This window comes from Podarcis cretensis, assembly GCF_951804945.1.
Source record: "Podarcis cretensis genome assembly, chromosome: 14".
Taxonomy (NCBI): Eukaryota; Metazoa; Chordata; class Lepidosauria; order Squamata; family Lacertidae; genus Podarcis; species Podarcis cretensis.
Window position 1 is genome coordinate 42545221 of NC_137183.1, and position 23641 is coordinate 42568861.

General features: G+C 43.0%; 1 protein-coding gene across 7 annotated transcripts in view; it reads right to left on the bottom strand.

The window, feature by feature from the left end:
* Positions 1–23641, bottom strand: part of DNAH3 (dynein axonemal heavy chain 3) — a 99121-nt gene that overhangs the window by 41240 nt on the left and 34240 nt on the right. For all 7 annotated transcript variants that reach the window (XM_079953619.1, XM_079953622.1, XM_079953618.1 and 4 more), the window contains exons 21-36: positions 22048–22162; positions 20819–20935; positions 18829–19008; positions 11634–11770; positions 10336–10537; positions 8825–8917; positions 7040–7150; positions 6619–6733; positions 6087–6285; positions 4930–5038; positions 4092–4205; positions 3272–3448; positions 2553–2644; positions 1437–1656; positions 1092–1226; positions 626–737 (exon numbers count right to left, since the gene is read on the bottom strand). In XM_079953619.1, coding sequence (XP_079809745.1) covers positions 626–737; positions 1092–1226; positions 1437–1656; positions 2553–2644; positions 3272–3448; positions 4092–4205; positions 4930–5038; positions 6087–6285; positions 6619–6733; positions 7040–7150; positions 8825–8917; positions 10336–10537; positions 11634–11770; positions 18829–19008; positions 20819–20935; positions 22048–22162 — 2228 coding nt within the window. The remainder of the gene's footprint in view (positions 1–625; positions 738–1091; positions 1227–1436; positions 1657–2552; positions 2645–3271; positions 3449–4091; positions 4206–4929; positions 5039–6086; positions 6286–6618; positions 6734–7039; positions 7151–8824; positions 8918–10335; positions 10538–11633; positions 11771–18828; positions 19009–20818; positions 20936–22047; positions 22163–23641) is intronic.

The following is a 23641-nucleotide window of genomic DNA, read 5'->3' on the forward strand; positions in this document are numbered from 1 at the left end:
GCAAAGGGCGCCCCCCCGTTTTAAGTGGGGAGCGGTCATTTCCTTTCATTTGTGAATTGCTTCCTGTGAAATGTCTCAAAGCAATTTAACAATTAAAACATCAGAAATAAAAACCTATATGAAAAGATTTCATATTTTTAAAAATAAAAAATAATTTTGTGCACAGAAAAATAACTTCTCATCCAGCACAGATACAGAGTGGGATGAGTATCTCATTTTAAAAAGGCTTCTTGAAATGGGAAGGTGTCAAAAGATAATAGATAAGTGATATCTGTACATGGTGGGGGAGTTCCAAACACTGGCTACTACAACACTGAAGACCCAGATTCTATATCTTATAGAATGGAGCTCCTAATGAGATGGTGTCTGCTGGTGGCCATCTTCTATAGAGCACAGTGATTGGTTGGATACATAATGGGTGATGTAATCTTTTAAGTAGCTTGGTCCCAAGCTGTAAGGGGGCTTTGTACCAGCACCATGAATTTAGCCTGATAGCTAATTGGGAGGTAATAACTAGCTGCAGTCCAAAAGATCTGGAGGGCACCAGACTGAGGAAAGAGAAGATGAAGTTAAAGTTCTTTTTTAAATTAAGAAGGCATTGGGCAGAATTAAATTTGATATGTACCTTGGCTCAGATCCCCAAGGGCCATAGCAAGCACTTTGTAGGCGTAGGTTTTTCCTCCCATCGGCTCCCCGACAATCATATAGCCATGACGAACCATCATCATTTCATAAATCTGTGCCAATGAAATAAGTGTTGTTAAAAATACATTGCATAGATGAAGTTTTCTGCCTTATAAGGGCATCAGAAATCCACAGAAGTGTGAAAACATGAATATATTCAATAATAAATAAATCCTCAAAGCACTTTGAGACACGCTCAACATTGTTTCATAGGAACTGTGCAAATATGAAAGGTGTAGCCTTAAGTCAAGAAACTAAAAAAGGGAAATCAATAAAGCCTAAGTTGGCTCAGTAACAAAGACAGATTAGTGGCTCCACCCACCAAAGTTGGCCGGCAATTGAGGGAGTGGTAAAGGATCTGGTCTACATATACATTTCCAGTGTGCAAAAATTCAAACTAAAGAAACCTGAATAATTTTCCCAATAAACCATGGAACTGGTTGAAGATTAATTTTTGCGATATTGTTATTCAGTGCCTGGATGAAGAGATCATAATCTGGTCGAGGTAGAATCACTCCAGGAAATAAATCAGATATGATTCCCTGTGAAATGAAAGAAGAAGAAAAAATAATATGCAATTTAAGAGCAGGAACATCTGGTTGTACACAAACATGATTCAAGCTGTTCTAAGCAAATGAAAATAATCTTTCTTCTTAGTTAATCGTAACACTGTCATCAACATTTGCTTGCCTACATTCATGCAGCAACAGTTCATGTTATCAGTATCTAAATGACTTCATCTATTATCTTACCTGAAACAGAGGGACATCTTGTGCCAAGAATTTAGCTAAGTTAACATCCAGTAGAGCCCTGAGCAGCAAGACACTTTCGTTTTCATCTGGGTACTTCAGTTTTAAGTTTCCTGCTGCTGTCAGGACCGATTTTACAGCACGCATCCCATAGTCGTAATGATGCTGCGATGATAACTGTTCAGAGCAAAGACGATAGGTAGCAACAATCTTCTGGGCAAGACTGTGAAAGATTATACAACATGTTACAATTTATGGACAGCAAACACAATGGAGAAAAGAGGATAAAATGTCTACATCATGTATAAATAGATGAATAATTAAAACAGATATCACCAAGTAAGTTTATAAAAGATTAAGTGACAAATCAAATGACAGGTTTTTCCTCTTCCTTAGAAGAGGAGGAGGAGGAGTTTGGATTTGGTATCCCGCTTTATCACTACCCGAAGGAGTCTCAAAGTGGCTAACATTCTCCTTTCCCTTCCTCCCCCACAACAAACACTCTGTGAGGTGAGTGAGGCTGAGAGACTTCAAAGAAGTGTGACTAGCCCAAGGTCACCCAGCAGCTGCATGTGGAGGAGCGGGGAAGCGAACCCGGTTCCCCAGATTACAAATCTACCGCTCTTAACCACTATACCACACTGGCTCTCATTAGGGGATGCTATTGATGGGGAGTGGTTTTTTTCTAGAAAAATAGGTGCTGGTACTCATCATGAAGTTGTTACAGTACGTGCCACACTTTTTAACAAGAAAAAAAAAAGATGTGCTGGTACCCTTGAGAGCTGCGTACCCTTGAGTACCCCACCCTTGAGCACTGGGTGGGTAGGACAATCTAAAGTCCCAGCCTGGCAGCAGTGGGGCATGATGGGAGTGGTGGAACCACCTCTTTTTATAGTGCAATTTTATGTTGTGAACTGCCCTGAGATCCACAGGTATAGGGCAGAATACAAATATAATTAATAATAATAATAATAATCTGAGAAATAAAATATAGGAAAGTGTTTATGAGAAAAGACTTATATATGGCAAGACTTCAAGAGGACTTCTGTTGCTCATATACTTTCCACACACACCCAGCTGAAAGTTTCCTGTATAATACCTGAAAACCGACTAACTTACCTTCGGGAGTCAAGGAATCCCATTGAATAAAGTGAAATTTCACCAATCAAAGCATAATCTGGAACCATCATGGCTACAGTACGGAATAAAGCCTGAAGAACAGAAAGTAGGGGGAAATAAATAATCAATATACAATGTATTCTCAAAACAAAAAGCAATAGGTAAGTTTGTTGTCCAATGATGTTGTGCTTCAGTGATAGTTACTTGTGAGCCTATGACTTCAGAAGCAATTAGCTAAGGAATAAGAACTAGGATTGCCAGGAACTGTCTAGCAGTAGAGGAGGAATATGGTTTAAATGGATTTATGCACAGAATGTGGCAGTTCTGAACAGAGACAGGCATGCAGATCTCTACATGTGGAGGCTTCCCTTCTGGAACTTTGACTGCATAGAGTTCCAGAACTTAGGAAAGCCTCTGCATATGGACATTTGGGGTGGGGCCAGGTAGAGTCATGTGTCAAAAGGTGCAGCCCCTTTCTAAACCCTTCACATGCTTTTGTCAGAGCAACACCTATGATCCCTGGGAGCTATCCCAGGTTCTGAAAACCTAACTCTTACACTTTCCTTTGAATTGTGCTTTTATGTCAGTCACAATCTCCCTCATACTGTTTCCTCATCTAGACTACCTATTTTTTGTTCACTGCCTGTTCCAGGTTATATTCTTCTGGTCTTGCCCAGCAACCCACGGGTGTTTCGCTTTCCCAATGTATAACAATTCACCTTCAAGTTATCAGGAAGTTCTGCCCGTCCAGCATATCCAGGATTCATAGTGATGAATACTGCACAGGTTGGATTAAGTGAAATCTCTGTGCCTTCAAAGATAAATGTTCTCAGCTTTCGAATAATAGCCTGCTGAATACTGAGGATCTGCTGTGCCACTACAGAGAGAACTTCAACCTAACAACAAAATAAAGAAAATAATACTTCAGATTTAAAACATGCATTTCAAACCAATGTAAAGGGACCGCTAAATGTGACCTGAACAATGTGTTGGGGCAGTGTTTATGAAACTTGAGTCCCCAACTCTTTGTTGGACCACAACTCCCATCATCCCTAGCTAGCAGGACCAGTGGTCAGGGATGATGGCAGTTATAGTCCAACTACAGCTGGAGACTCAAGTTTGAGAAACACTGTGTTAGGGCTGGGCTGAAATAGTGTGATAAATCAATGAGAACTGGCTATAGACAGAAATTTTACAGAGAAATGCCTCATACTGACGATTGGTGGCTCAGCGTTGACTACCAATAGATCTCCAGGGTTTCATTGTTCCAATCAGCCATCCATGTCCTCTTCAATACTTCTTTCCATTCCATCTCCCATAATAGTCAGGCAGCATTCTGTGGCTACTGAACAGGCCTGGGCTTTTTCAGATATTTCCCCTCCCCCCTTAGGCTTTTTCTCTCTCTCTTTTTAAAGTATTTCAGTAAACCTTGGGATTCTCCAAGCCTGTTTATATATCCCCCATATGAGGGTGGTACTGTTTGGTTTCAGAAGTGACATCACTCATAGTCTAAGCACCAGAAATAGAGGAAGTCATTACCTCAATTCTGTTGAACTCATCAAAGCAGGCCCAAGCTCCAGCCTGTGCCAGTCCTTTAAAGAATTTCCCCATGGCTTTGTAATCGAGACCGTCAGAGCAATTGAAGACAACACACTAAAACAAATGACATAATATATTGTTCAAAGTTGCTGCAAATTTTTACTTAACAATAATAACATTGCCAACCACTTAATTTTCTTCCAGGAGTGGCTCCTGCATCTGTAACAATTGTGCAATGCGCAGGAATTCAGCAGGTTTTGCCATCACTGAACGAAATTTTGCATGATTGATTTCAGTGTGTCATGTGGCTGTTAAAGGCACAGGAGCCCCGCTACAGAAGTTGGCAAGCTGAGCTACAACTCTAGCAATTTACAAAGAGAAATGGAAAGCACACTACAAACAAACCATGATTATGCAACAGTAAACTGTGGGTTCTCTACATTAGGGGTGAGGAACCTGTGGCACATTTTTGGGTGCCAGGCAAGATCGCAGCCCTGAGAAAGCATTTTTTCTGTGGCGAGAGCATGGCGCAAGAGCACGACACACAAAATGGCCGCCACAATCTCATGTGAAAAAATAGGATGGCCCATTCTTTCCAGGACACATGTGTGTGTGTGGGGGGGGTATTATATATTCACCACAGAGACTTGTGGGATGTGCATATGAATTAATGGGAATAAATACAAGACCTGTCCTATTTCTTCTTCAAGTATTCAGGAACTTTTGATCCATAGCTTCAGCAATCAAAGATGATTCCTCAAACGTATTTTTAGAGAGAAAGAGAGGGAGGGATGGAGGGGGGAAAACATAGATATCAGCAAAAAGATTATTTTGTTACCTGCTTAGCCAGTGCTTTTGCTAAATCTTTGGTGGTTTCAGTTTTGCCAGTTCCCGCAGGTCCTTCTGGGGCACCTCCCAGGTTTAGTTTCAAAGCTCCCATTAATGTTCTAAGAAACAGAAAAGAGGGGAATTAGCACAGTATATATATTTTAAAAAATAGGATACCATGGTGGTGAAAACTTTGGCCGTCTTAATACTGCTAGAGTAGAACTCCCATCCTCCCTGATGATTACCCCTGCTGGAAGCTTGAGCTGCCGGGAGTTAGAATCTGAATTTTAATATTCTCACCCTCTCAGGATAGTCAAATGGCCAAAGTTAAACAGAACAAGTTCAAACATGGTTTATTTCTCAATGAAATATTATGCTTTTTGGAACACCCAGCGTTTTCAGAAAAGGGAAGTATGCAAATCTATGAGCTTGCATGCAGTTGCTGAGAGGGGCAAGAATCTCCCCATGACATTTGCCCTGCCCCAACCCAAATACCACACATGTTTTAGGATATGACAATGGCCGGATGGATTAATGGAACATTCAGCCAAGAACTGGATACAGCTCTCTAGTTTCTTATGTAGATAGCCTTGCTTTTTAAAAACCTCTAGCACTGGATCCTATGGTCCTGAGGTTCAAGAGGTCTTTATTTGGGATCAAACTTTTAGAGTGGAAGGCCCTGCCCTGTGAAACTCCTTGCTAGTAGAGGTTTGACCATAATTATTACTGCCTTCTTTTAGACGCCTTCTAAAAATAATGTTATTCAGACAGGCTTTTGCAATGTGACTCTTTTTTTAAAAAACGAGCTACTGTTTACTGATGTTTTTACTGCTAATACGATTATTTTATATGCTGTGTTCCATCTTGCTGTATTTTTAGGAAAGTGTGGTCTGTCTATCTATCTATCTATCTATCTATCTATCATTTAATCATTCACCTGGGACATCATATGTGTAAGCCAAGGTAGCCAATGTTTTGTCTTCCAGATGTTGCTGGACTCCAGATCCCTTCATACCTGCTGGATGGCAAGAAGGGGAACTGGAGTTCCATAACATTTGGAGGGCCACAGGTTCACCACTCCTAACCTATATCCTGCTGACGTTCCGGTTCTGAGCATGACTTGTGAACAAAAAACACAAACATTAAACAAGCGGGGAGGGGTGTTACCTATAGCATCGGTCGGTCAGCGGCGTTATCACCAAACGAAGGGAGTTGCCCAGGTACTCATAGCCATATCTAGCTTCAGTTGTAATCATTCGGACCATCACTTCTCCCTCCTCCCAGTAATATCTCAGCTGAGAAATCCACTGGAAATCATTCAGATCTGAAATTTTGTCTTCAGACAGTTTTGCAACAACATCCCGTGCTGCAGGAACAAAGATATTTTGTCAAATGGACCAGTACACAAGCCAAACATTGAGCTTCAACTCCTGTCTGAAAACCTGAAAAAGCCACTGATAGTCATTATAGATAGTGCTAAGCTAGGGGTATCAATAGGCTGATTATTCAGTTGAAGGCAACTTCATCTGAGAAGTGGGGGCGGGGGGGTGCTTGCATTTTTGAGACCCCCTTCCATTTTTCAAATACTCATTCCATTTCTAACCCTAGCTCCCTTTCCATCTCGTGACTTTCACTGGAATGGGCATTTCAATTTCTTATGTATCCTGCTGTTCTCCCACTTCCCAGCCTTGCCATTTACCATGCACATCAATAACTGTGAGGGCTCCCAGGGTGAGCCGGGCCCCGCCTGACAGCTTCCCTCTGACCAGTTCAACAATTTCTCCAATCTGTTTGTTGCTTTTCTCCAAAAATGCCTGCAGGGGGGAAAAGGAGGTTATTATTACCAACAGGTAGGACTTGAAGACCATGTTGCAGTGTTTCCCCAACCGCTAAGGGGATTGTCCCTGATTATTTATCATTTAAATAATTTTAGCCTGCTCTTCAGCTGATAAAGGCTTCCAGAGCTGCTTACAGATCAATGCAATACAAGTCAATCTCTATCTGCCCAATAAAGTATTTGAACAATATATAGAGGGTTGTCTCCAACTATGTCCTCTTCCGAGCAGACCCATTGAAATTAATGGACCAGTGTTACAGCAATCCCCTCCCCCAAATCTTACAGGTAGAGTTTTTCCTTGTATGGCTTCTGATACTTCTTTTGTCCAGAAGATGGATGATACACAGATAACTACTTGTCCTGGCCACTGCAGCACCCACTTATTCCGGGGAACCTTTAAAAACAAAGCGAATAACATTAGACTGCCATGGCCAACTAGGGCTCTGAGATTTTAATATAAAGGGAAAACTATGGTTCTAAATGGGAGGATGAAATGTTTTCCAAAACTTCCCTGATCTACCATGTGATATTTGTTTCATTTTATTTGCTGCTTGAATAATACCAGCAGTCTCTATGTGACATTCAACAAATTTAAACATGCACATGTAAAAAGAAACCAACATAAAGGATTAACATTATAATATGAATAAAGGGGAAGTCCTGACTCCATAGAGCAGTGTTTCCCAATTAGCTAATTACTGAGGACCCCCTACTTTTGAATCTTTTTATAACTCCATGGTAGTTACCTGTGCAAAGCATTTTTTTGAAGAAAATGTGGGGAGGACCCTCATAAGCAAAGGATTTTAGGTATACTAAAAAGACCATAAAATTTGTGATATTACCACAAATTGCCTATCCCCAGACAGTAGGAAAAACTTGTCTCCATTGCTCCACTACAACTGAAGCAATTGTGTCCCTAACTTGCAAGTGTTCTATATGCAGAAGGGTTTTGTTTTTTTAATTTGAGAGAGTATTCAAACATGCTATTCCTTACTTGTAATCTGTGATGGTACATCTAAACAAAACTTGCAGCATATGGTTCTGCTAACTGAGGGATCTTGCATCTTCAAGACATAGGTGAAGGCTTGGTCAGGGCTTGATAAAGTATTGGGGAAGGGATCCCTTACATTTTTTAATGATAAGCATGTGAACCTGCCCCAGGGAGTAAGTCATTTGTGCTCTCGCTCTCTCTGCTCCCTCCAATCACAAGAGCCCAAAGAAACTGTGTCAGAGGTTTTTTTTGCCCAATCCCAGCTCACTTGCCATCCAGCAACTCTTTCACAAGTTTTCCCCCTGCCAGCAAGCAAGCAGAGTCTGGGTGATCAGTGGATCATCATTGCGGCTTTCACCGTACAATTAAAGAGATAAGTGAGTTCCTGGCAGAAGATGGTGCCGTGGACCCCCTGGGTGTGTTCCACGGACCCCTAATTGGGAACCACTGCCATAGAGGGTAGCCATGTGCTCTACTTTATGGAAAACAGGGTATCCAGTCCAATGTCTAGATTAAGGATAAAGAGCTATAAGAAGGGAAAACCTTGAAGCTGCCCGTGCACAATTAGTACCCAGACAGCAGGTTGAATACACCACACTGTGCTGAGATGTATTTCTATGCAGCTTACAGTAATTACTTCCAAATTTGAATCTATACGTATGCAATATGCAAATCGCTTCTTATGATGCACTCTCTTTTAGCCTCCACTAACTATACTTTAAATTAGGATGGAAAGAAGCTAGTTTCCTTAGATCTTTAGGTGATTTGCACTAGATCAGGGAGTTTCTGGCTCTCAATCTCTGAAGAGTAAATGAAAAGACAGACACACATACTCCCAGATTAGGCTGCTGAAATGACGAAAGCTGCCAGGAATACATTTTAATGGGAAAAGGCCATGAGTTCAACTCTGATATGGGGTGGGACTTACCTGCCCCCCACCCCAATATTTTATTCAAGTTGGCACTGCTGCTTCTTATCAATGGACCACTTAAACTACTACTGTAAACCTGAATTTCAGTTCAATCAAGTTCATGGGACTTAAGATACCTTAAGTCATTGAAAACCATTGCTTATTACCTGATCATATCCTTCGATGCCCCTTTCTATGACTTTTCTTATACTGGACAGCATCATGTTTTCTACTTGTGACAGCCACTTCTCAACCATGCCCTTAGGAAAAAAGATAAATGTGAAAATGAAGGCTCTATGAACCCAAAACCATACCATGATTGAATGAGAACTTCCACAATGAAAAAGTCCAAACTCTGGAGAGGAATCATTTATGTGGTTCGTTTCAAAGGGCTGGCACAGAACAGGTTCCGTGCAGTAACTCATACATTCATTGTTAATAAGATTTTAATTGGAAATGCCCTCAATGAAAAGGAATCTATGCTTCTAGGCAATATATATATGAGACATATTACATGTTGTACAGGTCAGAGGCCAGTCTGGACGGACCTCATCTGAGGAAGAAGAGTGGGACTATGCAGAGACCTCCAGTGCCACTGGAGAGCCTGAAGAGCCTGCTATTACAATCTATCAGCCTGAGATACTGAGCACCAAATACATCTTACTCATCTCCCCCAAAGTCCCACATGCCAAGCTTGGACACCTTGATCCCAGGCTCTCCCCTTTCACCTCCAGTTTTCACCCCCTGGAGCAGAGATGGCATTAGTCCCAGCAAGAAGTCCAGCACTAGCGGAACAGCGCTTGCCTGCCAAGCAGAGGGTTTTGCTACTAGGGATACTTTGGGAGGAAGGAACAGCCAGCAGTGGCGTAGCGTGGGGGGTGCAGGGGGGGCCGGCCGCACCGGGCGCAACATCAGGGGGGGCGCACTCGCAGCTCTCTGCCCCTACCTGGCTCACTCAGGGTTAGGCGCAAATTACTTGCCTTGCCCCGGGTGCTGACAACCCACACTACGCCACTGACACCCTGAACCTCTCCTGGAATACAGCTTCCTACTGCACTCGCATGGGCAGCTTCAACTCTGCCTAGGAATGGGTGAATTGATTTTGGTTTCTCTCAGTTTCCCATTTTCCTTCAGTCTTCAGTTCTCCACATTTCATGTCAGTTGTTTAAGTTGTCATTAAAAAATTTTAAGCATTTTAATGAGAATTTCTCCTAATGAGAACATTCTTCAATGGAATTTTGCCCAACAAACACATTTCCACAAACAAGTCACCCTAATAAAATGTATTTCCACCCACTAATATATGCATTTCTTTGCATTTTACCTAACATATGCATATTTGTACACATTACTTGGTTGAAGAACTGCACAGCAAAATTCAGATAAATGCTAATTTAGAAGGGTGGCTATGATTCAGTTTGCTTATTGTTTCAGAAAGTATGAATTATGTAGGTTCACTTTAAAATGCAAACTGAATAGAGTTTCTTTCCCATTCCTAGTCCTGGTTTGCCCTGCTCCAAGATAAAGAGAATTGATGGTGGACAAAAGGACTATTTTCAATGCTCTTCACTTTTTCATCTAAAAACTGGCATCTTCCATTGAGCTTATACCCTAATAAGCACATTGCTATGGCCAAGCTATCAAATAGAAAAACAAGAAAATTCTATGCAAAGGTTACTTTGGCTTGTGCTGGGTAGATTGTCTTGATAAAAGGTACAATTTCCTTCTCTGAGCTGATCATGCCTATAATCTCCATGTTCTCCGTAAAGTCTAGTTTTGCGATTCCCTCAAAGCACTTTTTCAAGTGTGGCTGCACTCGGAGAGGATCTTTGGTTTCGGACAAAATCTCCAGCAACTCGTCATTAGAAAGGAAGAAGAATCTGTTCAAAATAGGGTTGTTGTTTTTAACATCCATGCATTAATTTTCATGACACAGAAGTCACACAGCTTGGTGGTCATCACTTCATTGGCCCGTGACCTAAATGGGGAGGGGCCACCGCTCAGCAGAATAACATTTATGCCAAATACAGGGAGTACCATCTCCCATATCTGCTCTTTCAGTTAAAAGAATCTCAGCAGGTAGGTGTGGAGCTTTTTTCCAAACAAAGGGCTGCATTCTCTTCTAGGCAACCTTGGGGGATGGGATGTGCCAATGGTGGGTGAGGCAAAACAACTCATGCAAATGTTACCTTAGTACAAAAGGATAGTTTCTACACACTTTCATAGACCCATCTCTGCCTTCCATCTAGGCAAGCAAGAGGCATTCTCAGAGTTCAATAATACTTTGCAGCCAGACAAAAACACTCAAGGAGAGTGGGAAGATGGCTAATTAGAGCTGGAGCTGGGAAGAGGGTGTGTGGCCTGGGGTAAGTCTTAAGAAGAGAGAAGCTTATCTCTTGTGTGATGATAAGCTTAGCAAATGTGTAGGTAGCATCTTACTACAACTCAAAAGCCAGAGGAGATTTCTGCATCTCCTCTTGATTTTTATGACCACTGTTTGCTCCCTAAGGTCTTTATCTGGCCAAATTTATCACAGCACCACTACTCAGGAGGAAATGCTGCTGTGAAAATTAGGATGCTGGACTAGATAGGCCTTTGGATGGATCCAGTAGGGTTCTGGTTGTTTAAATCTGGTTAATTTGACTGCTCAGTGTAATGTCTATGGCAGATCCATTCCTTCATCCAGACCACCATTCCAGAATACTCTTGCCTAAGCATAGACTAGTCTACTTCAGGACTCGATAAATAATTCTGGAAGGAGGACACCAGCCTGTTTGCAACAGTGAGCGAGGAAAGCTCCCTGAAATAAGCCTCTTCATTTAATAGCCATAGCCTCAGTCCAGCTTCTTATTTCTAAGAGTCCCAGGCCTCTGAACTCAATGCTTCCTGTGTAGTCAATGTGCCATGTGTATCCACAAAGCTAATTTCTTAATGAGAATCGATTTGCTTTAAACTGAAATTTGCTAATGAGCCCACCTTGGGAAAAATAACCTTTTCTTTTCCAAGTAAGTATTCAGACCCTTCTGGATGTCTTCTAAAAGCATATTTGCTTCTTGAAGTCTGTCCAACATCTTTGGTTGCTCAGTGGCGATCAGGACTCTGGTGTCTTTCACCTATTTTTTTAAAAAAAACATACAATAGTAAAGAAGCTGAGCCCCCACAGGCTCCTCATCTTTGATACAAAGCATCATCATCATCAAAACTTTATTAGCAAAGCCAACAGGCCACAGCTAGACAAGAATTAAAAATAAAAATAAAATAAAAATAAGAATAAAAAGAAGAAAAGAACAGGCAAAAGGGGGTCCGTCAGATGAACAAGTCTGTCACTCAGATGGTGGCCCTCAATTTCACAGCTCTCTCGATGTACCTCGCGACCTTCTCTGTTATCTGACTATCCGTATCAGATAAGAGAAAATACAGTGTAATGTCTGGTGAACGGCCGGGGTTGGAGAGAATAAGTGGAGTAATAATCTCATTCCTTAGGTCTTTGTAAATAGGGCAGGATAGAAGGACATGGGACACTGTTTCCGTGTTACCATCTCCACATGGGCAGAGTCGTTTTTCAAATGGAGTCTTTTGGTAACGACCTTCGAGTACGGCAGAAGGAAGAACATCCCATCTAGCCAATGTAAAGGCACGTCTGTATTTTGGGATGGTTAATTTAGACAAATATGAGGCTGGGGAGTCAAAATGAGAAGGGGGAAAGTAGGTATACCATGGGCACAGTTTCTTTAAGATGGTCAGGTTGTTTTGCCGTTCAATGTCTTTCAGGCGCTGGCCAATTAGACTCTTTGCTTTAATGAGGCCCATTGATAGTAGGGACTGTGAATGCAAACCGCATGTAAGGAGTTTTTGATGCACAGTTTTGAACCACTTGCTTTTGTGAGAATCTTGCATTACTAGAGGCAGTAGACCAGGTGGGTTTAGATTAAGACGAAGCCAGTAGTTGAATGTTCTTTGCCAAGTCTGAGTTTCTACAGATGGAAGGCAGGCCTCGAGTCGTAATGCTGCGTTTGGAACACAGGGGGGGACGCCGAATATCTGCCTTAGAAATTTAGACTGAACAGTTTCAAGACTGGAGCAGTGGTTCCCCGTCCAGATTTGTGCCCCATACAGTAACTGCGCCAAAGGTTTTGCTTGAAAAACTTCAAGGGCTGCTGGGATGTATCTGCCCCCCTTTGTGTAAAAGAAGCGGGACAGCATCTTAATACTTTGAGCTGCTTTTTCTTTGGCACATTTTTGATGGACATCCCAGGACCCGGTCGACTGGAACACGATACCCAGATATTTGAAGGCTTTAACCTGTTCAATTGTCTGGTTATCCATCCTCCAGCTGTACTGTCTGTGTTTCCTTGCAAAAACCATAATTTTGGTTTTCTGATAGTTTATTGCCAGTTGCTCTCTCCTACAGTATGCTGAAAATTCACCTATGAGCCTATTTAAGCCTATTCTTGTTCGAGATAGGAGTATCGCATCATCAGCATACAAAAGTACTGATATTGATTTGTCAGCCAGTTTGGGGGCGTGGAAGTCCGGAGATGACAAACAGTTAACCATATCATTGATGTAAAAGTTAAATAGAACTGGGGCCAGGATGCAACCTTGCTTGACCCCCTTGCTGACAGGAACTGGTCCTATAAGATGGCCATTTAACGAAGTTCTTACATGCAGCACCGTGTCTTTATATAGACAGCTGATCAGGAATAATAGTCTTTTGTCTATACTTGATGTGCTCAATTTATCCCAGAGTCTTGCACGTGGAATTGAATCGAAGGCAGCCTTTAGATCGATAAAGGCTGCATATAGCACCCCGCGGGATTCTTTGGCATATTTATCAATTAAATAGGCTAGGGTGAAGCAGTGGTCTATGGTGGATCTGCCTTGCCTGAAACCCGCTTGCTCTTCCGCTAGAATAGCTTCAGTTTCCAGCCAGCTAGTTAGCTTAATATAAAGATGTTTGGCATATAGTTTGCTGGGTATAGGCAGAAGGCTGATTGGTCTATAGCTCGCCGGGTCTGGCGTAGGTCCTTTTTTATGGATTGGAATAACTATTGCCTCAGTCCAACCATCTGGAAGTAAACCCGTTGAGTCGATCCAAGAAAATAGAGACGCCAGCAGGGGGGCCCACCAGCCAATGTTGGACTTCAGAAGTTCGGCAGGGATGTAATCAATCCCTGGGGCCTTGTTGTTCTTTAATTGTGCGATTAAGTTCTCAACTTCCTTAACAGTTACTGGTGGCCAGTGAGGTAGGTCCTCCAGTTGAATACATAATTTGTAATGTTGGGCTTCCTGGTCATAGAACAAAGATTGAAAATGGCGCAACCACTCCATTGGTTCCACTGTACAGATGGAATTAGTACGCTCCTGGTCCAGTAGACCAGATATGGTTCGCCAAAAGCAAGTGGTATCTTTCTCGTGTGATGCCTTAACCAAACTGTGCCATGCGGTTCTTTCAGCTTCCAGTTTCTTTCTCCTTAGTAATTGTTTGTAAGACCGTCTCAGATCAATATAAGCATTAAGTAGGGGGGCAGTCCCTGATTTCCTATATCTCTGGTAGGCAGTTCTCATTTGTCTCCTTGTTTGCCTGGACTCCAGGTCAAACCAGCTAGCTCCGTCCTTTGCCCTTTTTGTAGCGGCGCTATGTATCACTGTTGTTAAATGGGATTTCAGTCTTTCCAAAAGTAATTTAAAGCGTTCCATAATCACATCTACTGAATTGCCTGACACAATAGCGGAGCGAATAAGCTTTAACTCCACTGACTGAAGAAGGAGGGTTAGGTTTTCATTCAGTATTGGGGACCATTTGAGTCTTTTGGGAGCAGGTATACCCAAATTTACAGAAGGTATATATTGTGGCTCGGCAATCGAATAGTCAAAAGGCCGACCTGCAAGCTCTAAAATTAGAGGTAGGTGATCACTCAGAGTATTGTGGCCCACTAGGAACTTCCTTACAAAGCTGTGAGCGAATCTTGAGATTAGAATATAATCTATAACGCTTCCCCCAGCCTTGGAGAAATGGGTATATTCCCCGGGGCGATCCCCCTCTATGTTGCCGTTTAATATCAGCAGTTCCCTCCGTCTGGCAGCCTGCACTAAGCAGAGACCTGAAAAATTACTTCTGCTATCTTTGGACAGTCGTGTCGCACCAGTATCCGTCAGTTCTTCAGGGTCCATAAATAGGTTGAAGTGAGTGTATAGACTGTTGTCATCTGTTCCTATGCGAGCATTAAAGTCTCCACACACAATAGTCAGGGCAGACGGGTAAGTAGATTCGAGAGGCTCTAAAAACGCCTCTAGCTCAGCCCATATAGCCTTGACCACGGAGTTTTTTTGGCCTGGGGGAATATAAACATTGACCAGCAAAAGAGTAGTTCTCTTGAAGCTAAGTAGAGCGGCTGTTGCTAAAGAATTGCAGCTGGGTAGGGCTGTTAGAGAGTGCGCCAGCTCCGTGGAAATGAAGCAAGCTAGGCCACCACTAGATCTGCCGCCCCTTAGAGATGGAGAGGCAGGCAGGTAGTGGCAGTTATACCCATTGAGAAATATAGGGTCATTCTGCCATGTCTCCTGAAAGAGGATGATGTCAAATTGCTTAAGGTAGCACAAAAATTGTTGAGTGTTTTTCTTGGCGTGCCAACCCGCGATATTCCAAGACAGCACTTTTAGGCCCCGGGCCCTTCGGGGAGCTGGGTCTATGTCACCACCACGTCCAGCAATTCTTTGGTGTCTAAAAAAACACACCCGTTGGCTCTTTTCGAGGATGACTGCTTGGAGAGAGTGTAGTGGTCCTCTCTTCTTGGTGATTTGGGGCTAGATTTTGGAGTTGGGGGGGAAGCTAATTCATTCGGAGACAATTTAAGATAGCTGTGCCAGGAGCTTTGAGATTTCACACCTTGATTTGGTCTTACTTTATTGTACATCACAGGGGGCTCAGATTGTAGTTCCACGTCTACGCATTTAAAGGTGCCTCCCACTGTCTTCTTATCCACTAGACATTTGGGAGATATGGGCTGCACATAAGGGTCCTTCATTGTCTCACCTTGGTCATCCTTTTTTTCTAGTCTGCTCCGAAGTAAATCAAGTCTTTTCAGAATCTCAGTTTGAGCTGGTGGATGCAGTGACCAGAATCGCTTTATCAGCGAGAGTTCTTCCTCCAAAAAGGAGTCCTCACTATCACACGTGGGAGGCCAAATGCCAGTTGGATGTGGAGCTTCCTTTTTATCATTTGATACTGTTTGAAGGAGATGATCCTGCTGGAACTTATGCTTTCTGTTTTGATGGTTTTGGTAGTTGGTTTTTTCCCTTTTGTGAACTTCCATTCCTATGCCCTTGGTCCCCATCAGAGAGGTTAAAGGTGCTCTGTTTTCAAATATTCTTAATAGGACTATTCTTTCTTTTTTGAATAGGTTTTTAGCTCTAAAAATAAGGCTGGCCAGATTATGATCTAAAAAGGTAATCAATGCTCGTACCGAGCAGTCATCTTGATGTAGATACTCTATAGCGGCTATGTCAGTTGCTTTTACTATCCCCGGTAAAATGCCTCTTATAATGGACAAAAAGTGGTCTATACGGTCCGACCCTGCATAAAATCTAGGCGGTTTAGGGTAATTAGCAAAGACAAGCTTTTGTGGGATTAGGACTAAACTCCATTCTCTTTTGGGCCACAGCATCTGTCGAGCTTGAGAGGAGTGGTTCCCCTCAATAGTTTGGGTCGCCAGCTCACCTCTGTCTACAGATTCTGTGCTGGCCATAAGAGGACTCTGGGGCGGTATAACTGTAGATGGATTAGTTCCTTTGTCCCCGCTCGGTGTTGATTCTTCAAAACTTGGTTTAAATTCTTTTGTGGGTGTATCTACTTTACGTGTTTCTTTGATGGCACTCGAGTTGGATTTGTTTGTTCCACTTGTAGAAAGGGATGGAAGAAGGTTAAAGAGCTTCTGCCAATATTTTTTGCAGGTACGGTGAGTTGTCTTAAGCCGCCTTAGATTTTTTATATTTTTGCTTTTCTTCATCTTAGGCTCAGCTTTTTTCCTCCGGGATTTGCTGGGGAGTGGTGGATCCGGGCTGGCTAGGGGATTTGTATTCTGGACTGAAGCGCTCACATGTTGTTTGAAATTATCCACTAGGGTCAGGAGAAGCCCGTTTGTTATCGCTAAAAAATTTTTGACGTTAAGGAGATCCGTAGAAATCTGGTATATCTGCTCCTGAAGATAATCACCCCGCATTTCTGTTCCGCTGTCGTTGGCTTTCAACCAATGGGTTGAAAGGTTACTTCCAAGTTCCAGCGGTGACAAATAAGGATTAGCATCAGGTGTGTTGGCTGTATTAGCCTTTGTAGCGTTCTCTGCTATGGCGAGTTCTTGGGCCAAATTTGTTGGATGGTTTGTCCACTTGTTGTTTGTCTGCAAATCCTTTAGCTGTGTTGACCAATCCAACACTGTGAGTGGCAAAGGCATAGCTACATCTAGAATACTCTCGTTCTGAGTTCTCTTACTCGAGTCTTTTTGAGGAAAGTAGCTGGTAATTTTACTTTGTCTCCTTCGACGCTCCATCGGGCTCTGTGGTGAATTAGGCAAGATTCCTTGGTCCTTGTATTTTTTCCTGGTGAGGACCATAGTGGGTATATGGGTATATATGGATATATGGTAGGGGTTGCTTGCTTGACGGTAACTTATCTTTTTGTTCTAAGCTGGAGTAAGCAATAGCAGAAATGCCGATTTGTGGACGTTGCCTCCTAAACCTCTCCAACCTCTCCAACTTGTTAGTTTCTCCAGCAATTTACTTGTTACCAGCAATTTACTTGTTAGTTTCTCCAGCAATTTACATCGGAGCTTGTGAGGTATCAGTTATTTAAAATGTTAGAAAATAGTACTAGTCCTAGGCTTTCATACTATAACTTGTTTCTTTTAAAGTTCAACTAGGACTTTCTCTCTCATTCAACAGCCTCACGGCGTAGCCAGTAAAGTAATTATCGAGTTGAACTTGCCTTGTGTTTCTTGGGGTTGTACCTACTTCAATTCCTCCCTTTTTATAGATAAAAAGCTCGGCGTCCTTCCAGTAGCTGACCTCCCCGTCTGCTAATTACCAGCTTCGTGAAGATAGGGCGGCTGCCGAACCTCTTTTGGATAAAAATAGGCCTTGAGTTTTTCCTTCCCAGTGACGGGGGGGAGGGGGTCAGGCCGGGCCTCTTTCCTTCCCCTTTCACTCGTTTCGGGAGATTACTCAGCTCCACAGCACCAAATGCACGGCGGGAGGTGCGACAAGGCAGTAGGCTGAAGCTCGAAACAGGTGATAAAACAATAAAACAATAAAACGCTAAAAAGAAAGCAAAGGCAGCATTGAGGGGATAATGCAGCCACTAAATCATTAAAATTGAAAGATAAAAGCCCCGAGGGGTTTAAAAAGTACTTAAAACTACTTAAAACTTAATCTGAAGGCAGACGAGGTTAGCTAGGCTACTACCTTCGTCGCCATTTTGAATCCCCACAAAGCATCATTTGCAGCTAGGACTCAATCAGAACAAGTTTAGCACACCTAGCGATTTGCCCATAGTTCTACAAGATTTGTAGCTGACCATTTCGATTCTCTTGCATTTTGGGCCCATACTGAATTCCTGTGTTCGCCTGCAGGTATCTTACTGGATGGTTCTCTTTGAACCTGGTTCCTGCTACCACTGGCTGGGCCACATATCTCTCAGGATGTTTGTGGGCTCTGTCAGTTCAAAACAGGACACTCACTTTGGGAGGGAGAAGACTGCCTGCCATGTTGATAGCCTTGAAAAGGCTCACTTAAACTACTCCATGAGACAGATTAGACTGAGCAGAAGTGACTCGAGAGTAAACTGAGCTGAGCAAGGGATGTGAACCCAGTCTCTATGCAACACTAGAACGGTGCTATATCACACAGCTGCTACTGTACTAAACAGGTATGGTATGCTGTGTAAGAACCCCCAACCATTTTGTCTGCTAAAGCCCAACCACTGCTGGTGAGCAACAACCTGGCTCAAAACTATTGCAATCTTTCTTTTACAGGGAAAGTGAAATGCTCTATGCATGAACCCGCCCCCCATGTGATATGTTCACACTGTAGGGGGTTGGACTAGATGACACTGTGGGTCCCTTCTGCCTATACAGTTTTTGTGTGTGCAAAATCCCAAGTGCAACTGTCTACTTACTGCTTGCACCATGATGTCCTTCCAGTACATGTCCACTATTCCAAACTTCCTCCCCTCCTCTGGCATTTGAGCAATAATGTCCTCAGAGCTGAATATGGGTTCCAGATAAAGCCACGTTGCCTGGCATTTTAACCAATTGTCTAAAATTTCCTGCATCAGAACAAGCTTCTCCTCCCACCTCTGTAAAGAGATCAATGTAAAGGTCTCCAAGGCACTATTTTTAATTCTCACTCAGCAGACTTGAGGCAACATTAAATAACAGGCTTCATTCCGCCCCCCCTCCTTCCATCTCTCCTGTTGTATCAGTGTACCTACAAAACTGCACGCTGTTGTAACATTCCTCCCCTCCCCAAACTGATTAACAGTGCTTCTCAAACTTGTTTTTCAAATATCATTTGGAAATAGCTTTTTTTTCTATAAAAGATCAACCACCCTCCCTAAAAAAAGGTTTTTAAAATCGACCCTCAGCAATGACATTTGAGAATGTGTCCTTGCTAAAGTGGTCAGTTTAAACATAAGCCCATTTTTTTCTATATTTGCAATTTTTTTTATAGGGATATAAGATTCCAATTTATCTCTCCAGTAAACCAATCCCCAGAACTACTGTTTAGAAGTTGTCAAAGCCTTTCTTAAGTTGTAGTGCCAGATTTGTATTTTGCAGACTACCTATCCTGTTCACACACAGGGTGAATCTCAGCTGGAAAGATAGGAACAAAGCAATTCCGGAGAAGGAAAGAGAGAGATCTTGTGTTAAGGGCGAGGAAGCACTAACAAGCTGTCAGAGTTAAAGGTAACGCTTCAGCCCATGATCAAATATTAATAGGAAAAGCCCTTTGGACTCTTGGTTGGAGCAGCCCTTTGACAATCCATTATTTTTTGCTCCTCCTTTCATCAGTAAGTCACATTGGAAGGCCTCAAATTCAACCAAGAACATAAATCACACTAAACAGCAGGGAAAATTACCAAAAACATTACTCAAAATTGTGTGGATTTCATAAATGTCAAGCGGCTACAGACAGGGTCTGTAATGCAGGTACCAGAGTACAATTGCAGAGTGGTAGTCAGTTAAGTTTTACTCAAAAGACCTGTTAAAATTATACTCACTATTTTCAGCGGGTCTTCTCTGAATACCTCAAGCTGCAATCCTAACCCTGTCTATTCAGAAGTAAGTCCTACTGAATTCAGTGGGGTTTACTCCCAGATAAATGGGGCTAGGCTTACAGCCCGACATACCAACTAACAGACTTTCTAAATGTGTTGACTGCAAAATAAATAATAAAATAATAATAATAATAATAATAATAATAATAATAATAATAATAATAATAATAATAATAATTTATTATTTGTACCCCGCCCATCTGGCTGGGTTTCCCCAGCCACTCTGGGCGGCTTCCACAGAGACCAAAAATACACTAAAATGTCACACATTAAAAACTTCCCTGATGTCTTGTGAATGTCAGGTAATTGTTTAACGCTTTGACATCTGATGGGAGGGCGTTCCACAGGGCGGGCCCCATTACCGAGAAGGCCCTCTGCCTGGTTCCCTGGAGCTTTGCTTCTCGCAATGTAACAGAGAATGTTACAGATTTGTGCTTTCTGCTAAGAGATCTGATGGCTAAGCTTGTTTGGGATAATGTTTTTAAAAAGCACAGAGTGGTAATACAGGTATATTGCAGCAGGAACAGGGGTGTGTTATACAGTTCACCAGTGTGATCTATTATATCCGATGTCGCTGAACCAGAACTCCCATCATCCCTGACCACTAGCCATGTTGGCTGGGGCTAATGGGAGTTGTACTTCAGCAACATTTGGAGGGCCACAGATTCTCCACCCTGGCTTTAGATGTAGTGTAGAATGCAGATTCCTGTGTCCCATCTTCCCAATAAGCAAGCTGCTCACCCCATCCGAATATGTCATGGGGATGTTCTTACGCTAATGCATTGCATGGAGGCACACAGAAACACAGGCAAACCCTGTTTCTCCTTACCCGGCATTCACCCTCTATTGGTTTGATGAATGGAGAACCACACATTGTCTGGGTCTTGACAATGTGATCATCCAGCAGAAGCTGGATGTCGTCGATTGCAGACAGAATACTGGTGTCCTGCAAAGAAGCCACACTTAGTTGAGATAACTTATTTAAAACCCCATTATCACTGTGTTATGCACAAGTAGGGCTTGTAGCAATATGTTGTTCCTGGACGCACCTTGAAGCACTCCGCTCCCTCTTTTCTACTCCTAGTTTGAATACCAGTTGCTGGGAATCACCAGTGAACGCTGTTGAGGTCCTGGTTTTGGGCTTCCCATTGGGGCATCTGGTTGGCCCCTTTGAGAACAGCAAGCTGCATTGGTAGACCATTGGCCTGACCCAGCAGGTTTTTCCAGTGTTCTTATGACTATATAAGCAATCATACCCACAGCCTGAACATCAGAAATAGATGGAATGATTATACACACAATCCTATTCTTCTCCATATGACTCTTGCTGCCAGGTTTACAATTTTTGTGTCATCACATGTGGGTAACCTGCTCTTTCCCCAAGTACCATATATTACAGGAATGCATGGTGCTGGTGTAGAGAATCTCCAGTCAATACAAACCGTAATAGGCATACAAACAGCAGCCTCCTGTATTCAGCGGTGCTACATGGAAGTGGTTATCACCAACCAACCAACCAACCAACCAAAACACCATCTTGGGGCATATCTTGCTCCAACAGGCACTATGGCCAGACTGGCAATGGGCAGCAGCCTCAGGTGATTGAGGAGCCAGCTGTGAGCCAGGCCAATGATCAGAACTAATTAGTAATGCAGGACTGAAGGACAAGCCAGGGACTAAAGAGCAAGCCAGGACTGGAGGACAAACCAGAAGGCAGGACTGAAGAAAAAGCCAAGTGCCAGGGCCAAAGAATACAGGTACATGCCAGCGGTCAGGAAGACCTTATGGTTCAGTCAAGGCTCAGCTGGAAAAGGAAGCTCTTTTGGATTCCCTCTTGCCCATGAAGACCCAGTGGCCTGCTTGGGTGGGTGCAGTCTAAGGAAGCTGCCACCTTCAGTTCACTGGTTCACCACTGGAGCAGCAACACACAGATTCCAGCAGCTCTGGACAGCTGCTGTTCAACCAGAAACAAACCCACTGATCCTCAGTAAAGTAACATAACTGAGAAAATAACTATTGTCCCAAGCACAGTTGCTCGATCGCAGAAAATGTACTCACTGTGTCCCTGTATTTTACAAAAGTGAAACAGATATTTGCCCATTCCGATTTCATTTTCTCCATGTTTTTCTCTAGGGAGTACTCCTTGCTAGCTGCTGCTCCAATAGGCTCTAGCCTAAATGAAAATGGGAAATAAAGCAAAGATGTGAGATTAATATTGGTTTACTCAGTCAAAGCTGCAATTATCTAAAGCCTAGGTGGGGAACCTTTGCTCTTCTAGATGTCACTGAACTACATGGCCTGCCCCCATCAGTGACCAGTGACCAAGTAGGCTGATTGGGAATTGAAGTCTGGAGGGATTTTAATTGACTTAGAGACTCTCATTGTGAGAGTGTGAAGCTGGTTTGAGAAACAACAGAACAGCAGAGTTTTATAACAAAGCACAGGATGCAAATGTATTTTGGATCATGTTGTATGAAGATGGATTAAAAATCCAGCACTGAAATTACAGTGAGTCCACAGCAAATGGAGGTGTGTCCAGAGAAGACGGGCTGCTATCTGGAGAAGCTTTCACCACAGAGAGCTCTCCATGGTGCTGACCCTTAGCTCAAGAAAAAAAATTAGGGAAGTAGTACTTTAAATCGGAGGTTTTCAACCTTTTAGGGTCCACGGCTTTCTTGACCAACTACATTCTTTCTGTGGCACCCCTGTGGGGCTCAGGGGCCCAGTTATGTCACCACTTGCCTGCAGAGCTGTCAGGCCCACAACCCTTTTTGAACACCCTCCCTTGTGGAGTGTTTCCTCAGCCTTCCTCTTCTCCCCTCTCCTTTGGAGTCCTCTGGGTAGCCGCAGCTGTTGCCCCTAGTCTCTGAGCTCTACCCTTCCTTGCTCCAAAGAGAGGTGCCTCCTCACACTGCCCCACAGGAGCATGGAAAGCACCCCCTGGCCAGCCCCAGAGGCACCATTTGCCTGGGGAGCTTGCAGCCAGGGCTCCTACAACAAACAGCCATGCAAGCCTTGGGAGGCAAAGACCCAAGAGACCATCGGAGGCAGGAGGGAAGGAAAGAGGAACAGAGGCCAGTGTTGCCCACGGCACCCCTGACCATCATTCAAGGCGCCCCAGGGTGCCATAGCACACTGGTTGAAAACCACTGATTTAGTATCATCAGTAAACTTGACTACCTCACTGCTCACTCCCAAGAAAAAAGAATGGAAGCTTCTGGTGCTAGGAAAAGTTTTCTCTTTCTTTGCCTGACCTACACCTTCCCACACTTGGCTCCTGCTTGAAATAGGGGGTTAATGGGCAAACTATGCATGGCATTATATGCATTTCTGCATTTCAAGTGCATGGGGTTTTTTAAAGATGCAAATAGTAAGCAACCCTACACATGAGGCCCAGTTCAACAGGACTTACTTCCAAGCAAGAGTGCATAGGATTGTACCCTTAAGCTACAATCCCAAACACACTTACTAAAGACACAGTGGGGCTCATTTCTAAGTAAACATACAACAGAACCATGCTGTTAGGCTTTGAGTGCATTTTTTTTAGCACAGATGCACACATGTGGGAGCACAATGGGCACAAGAATTGCATGAACTTAGCTCCTCATTGTTCTGGAGCAAGACAAGATGTCTCCCCCCATATATTTTTTAC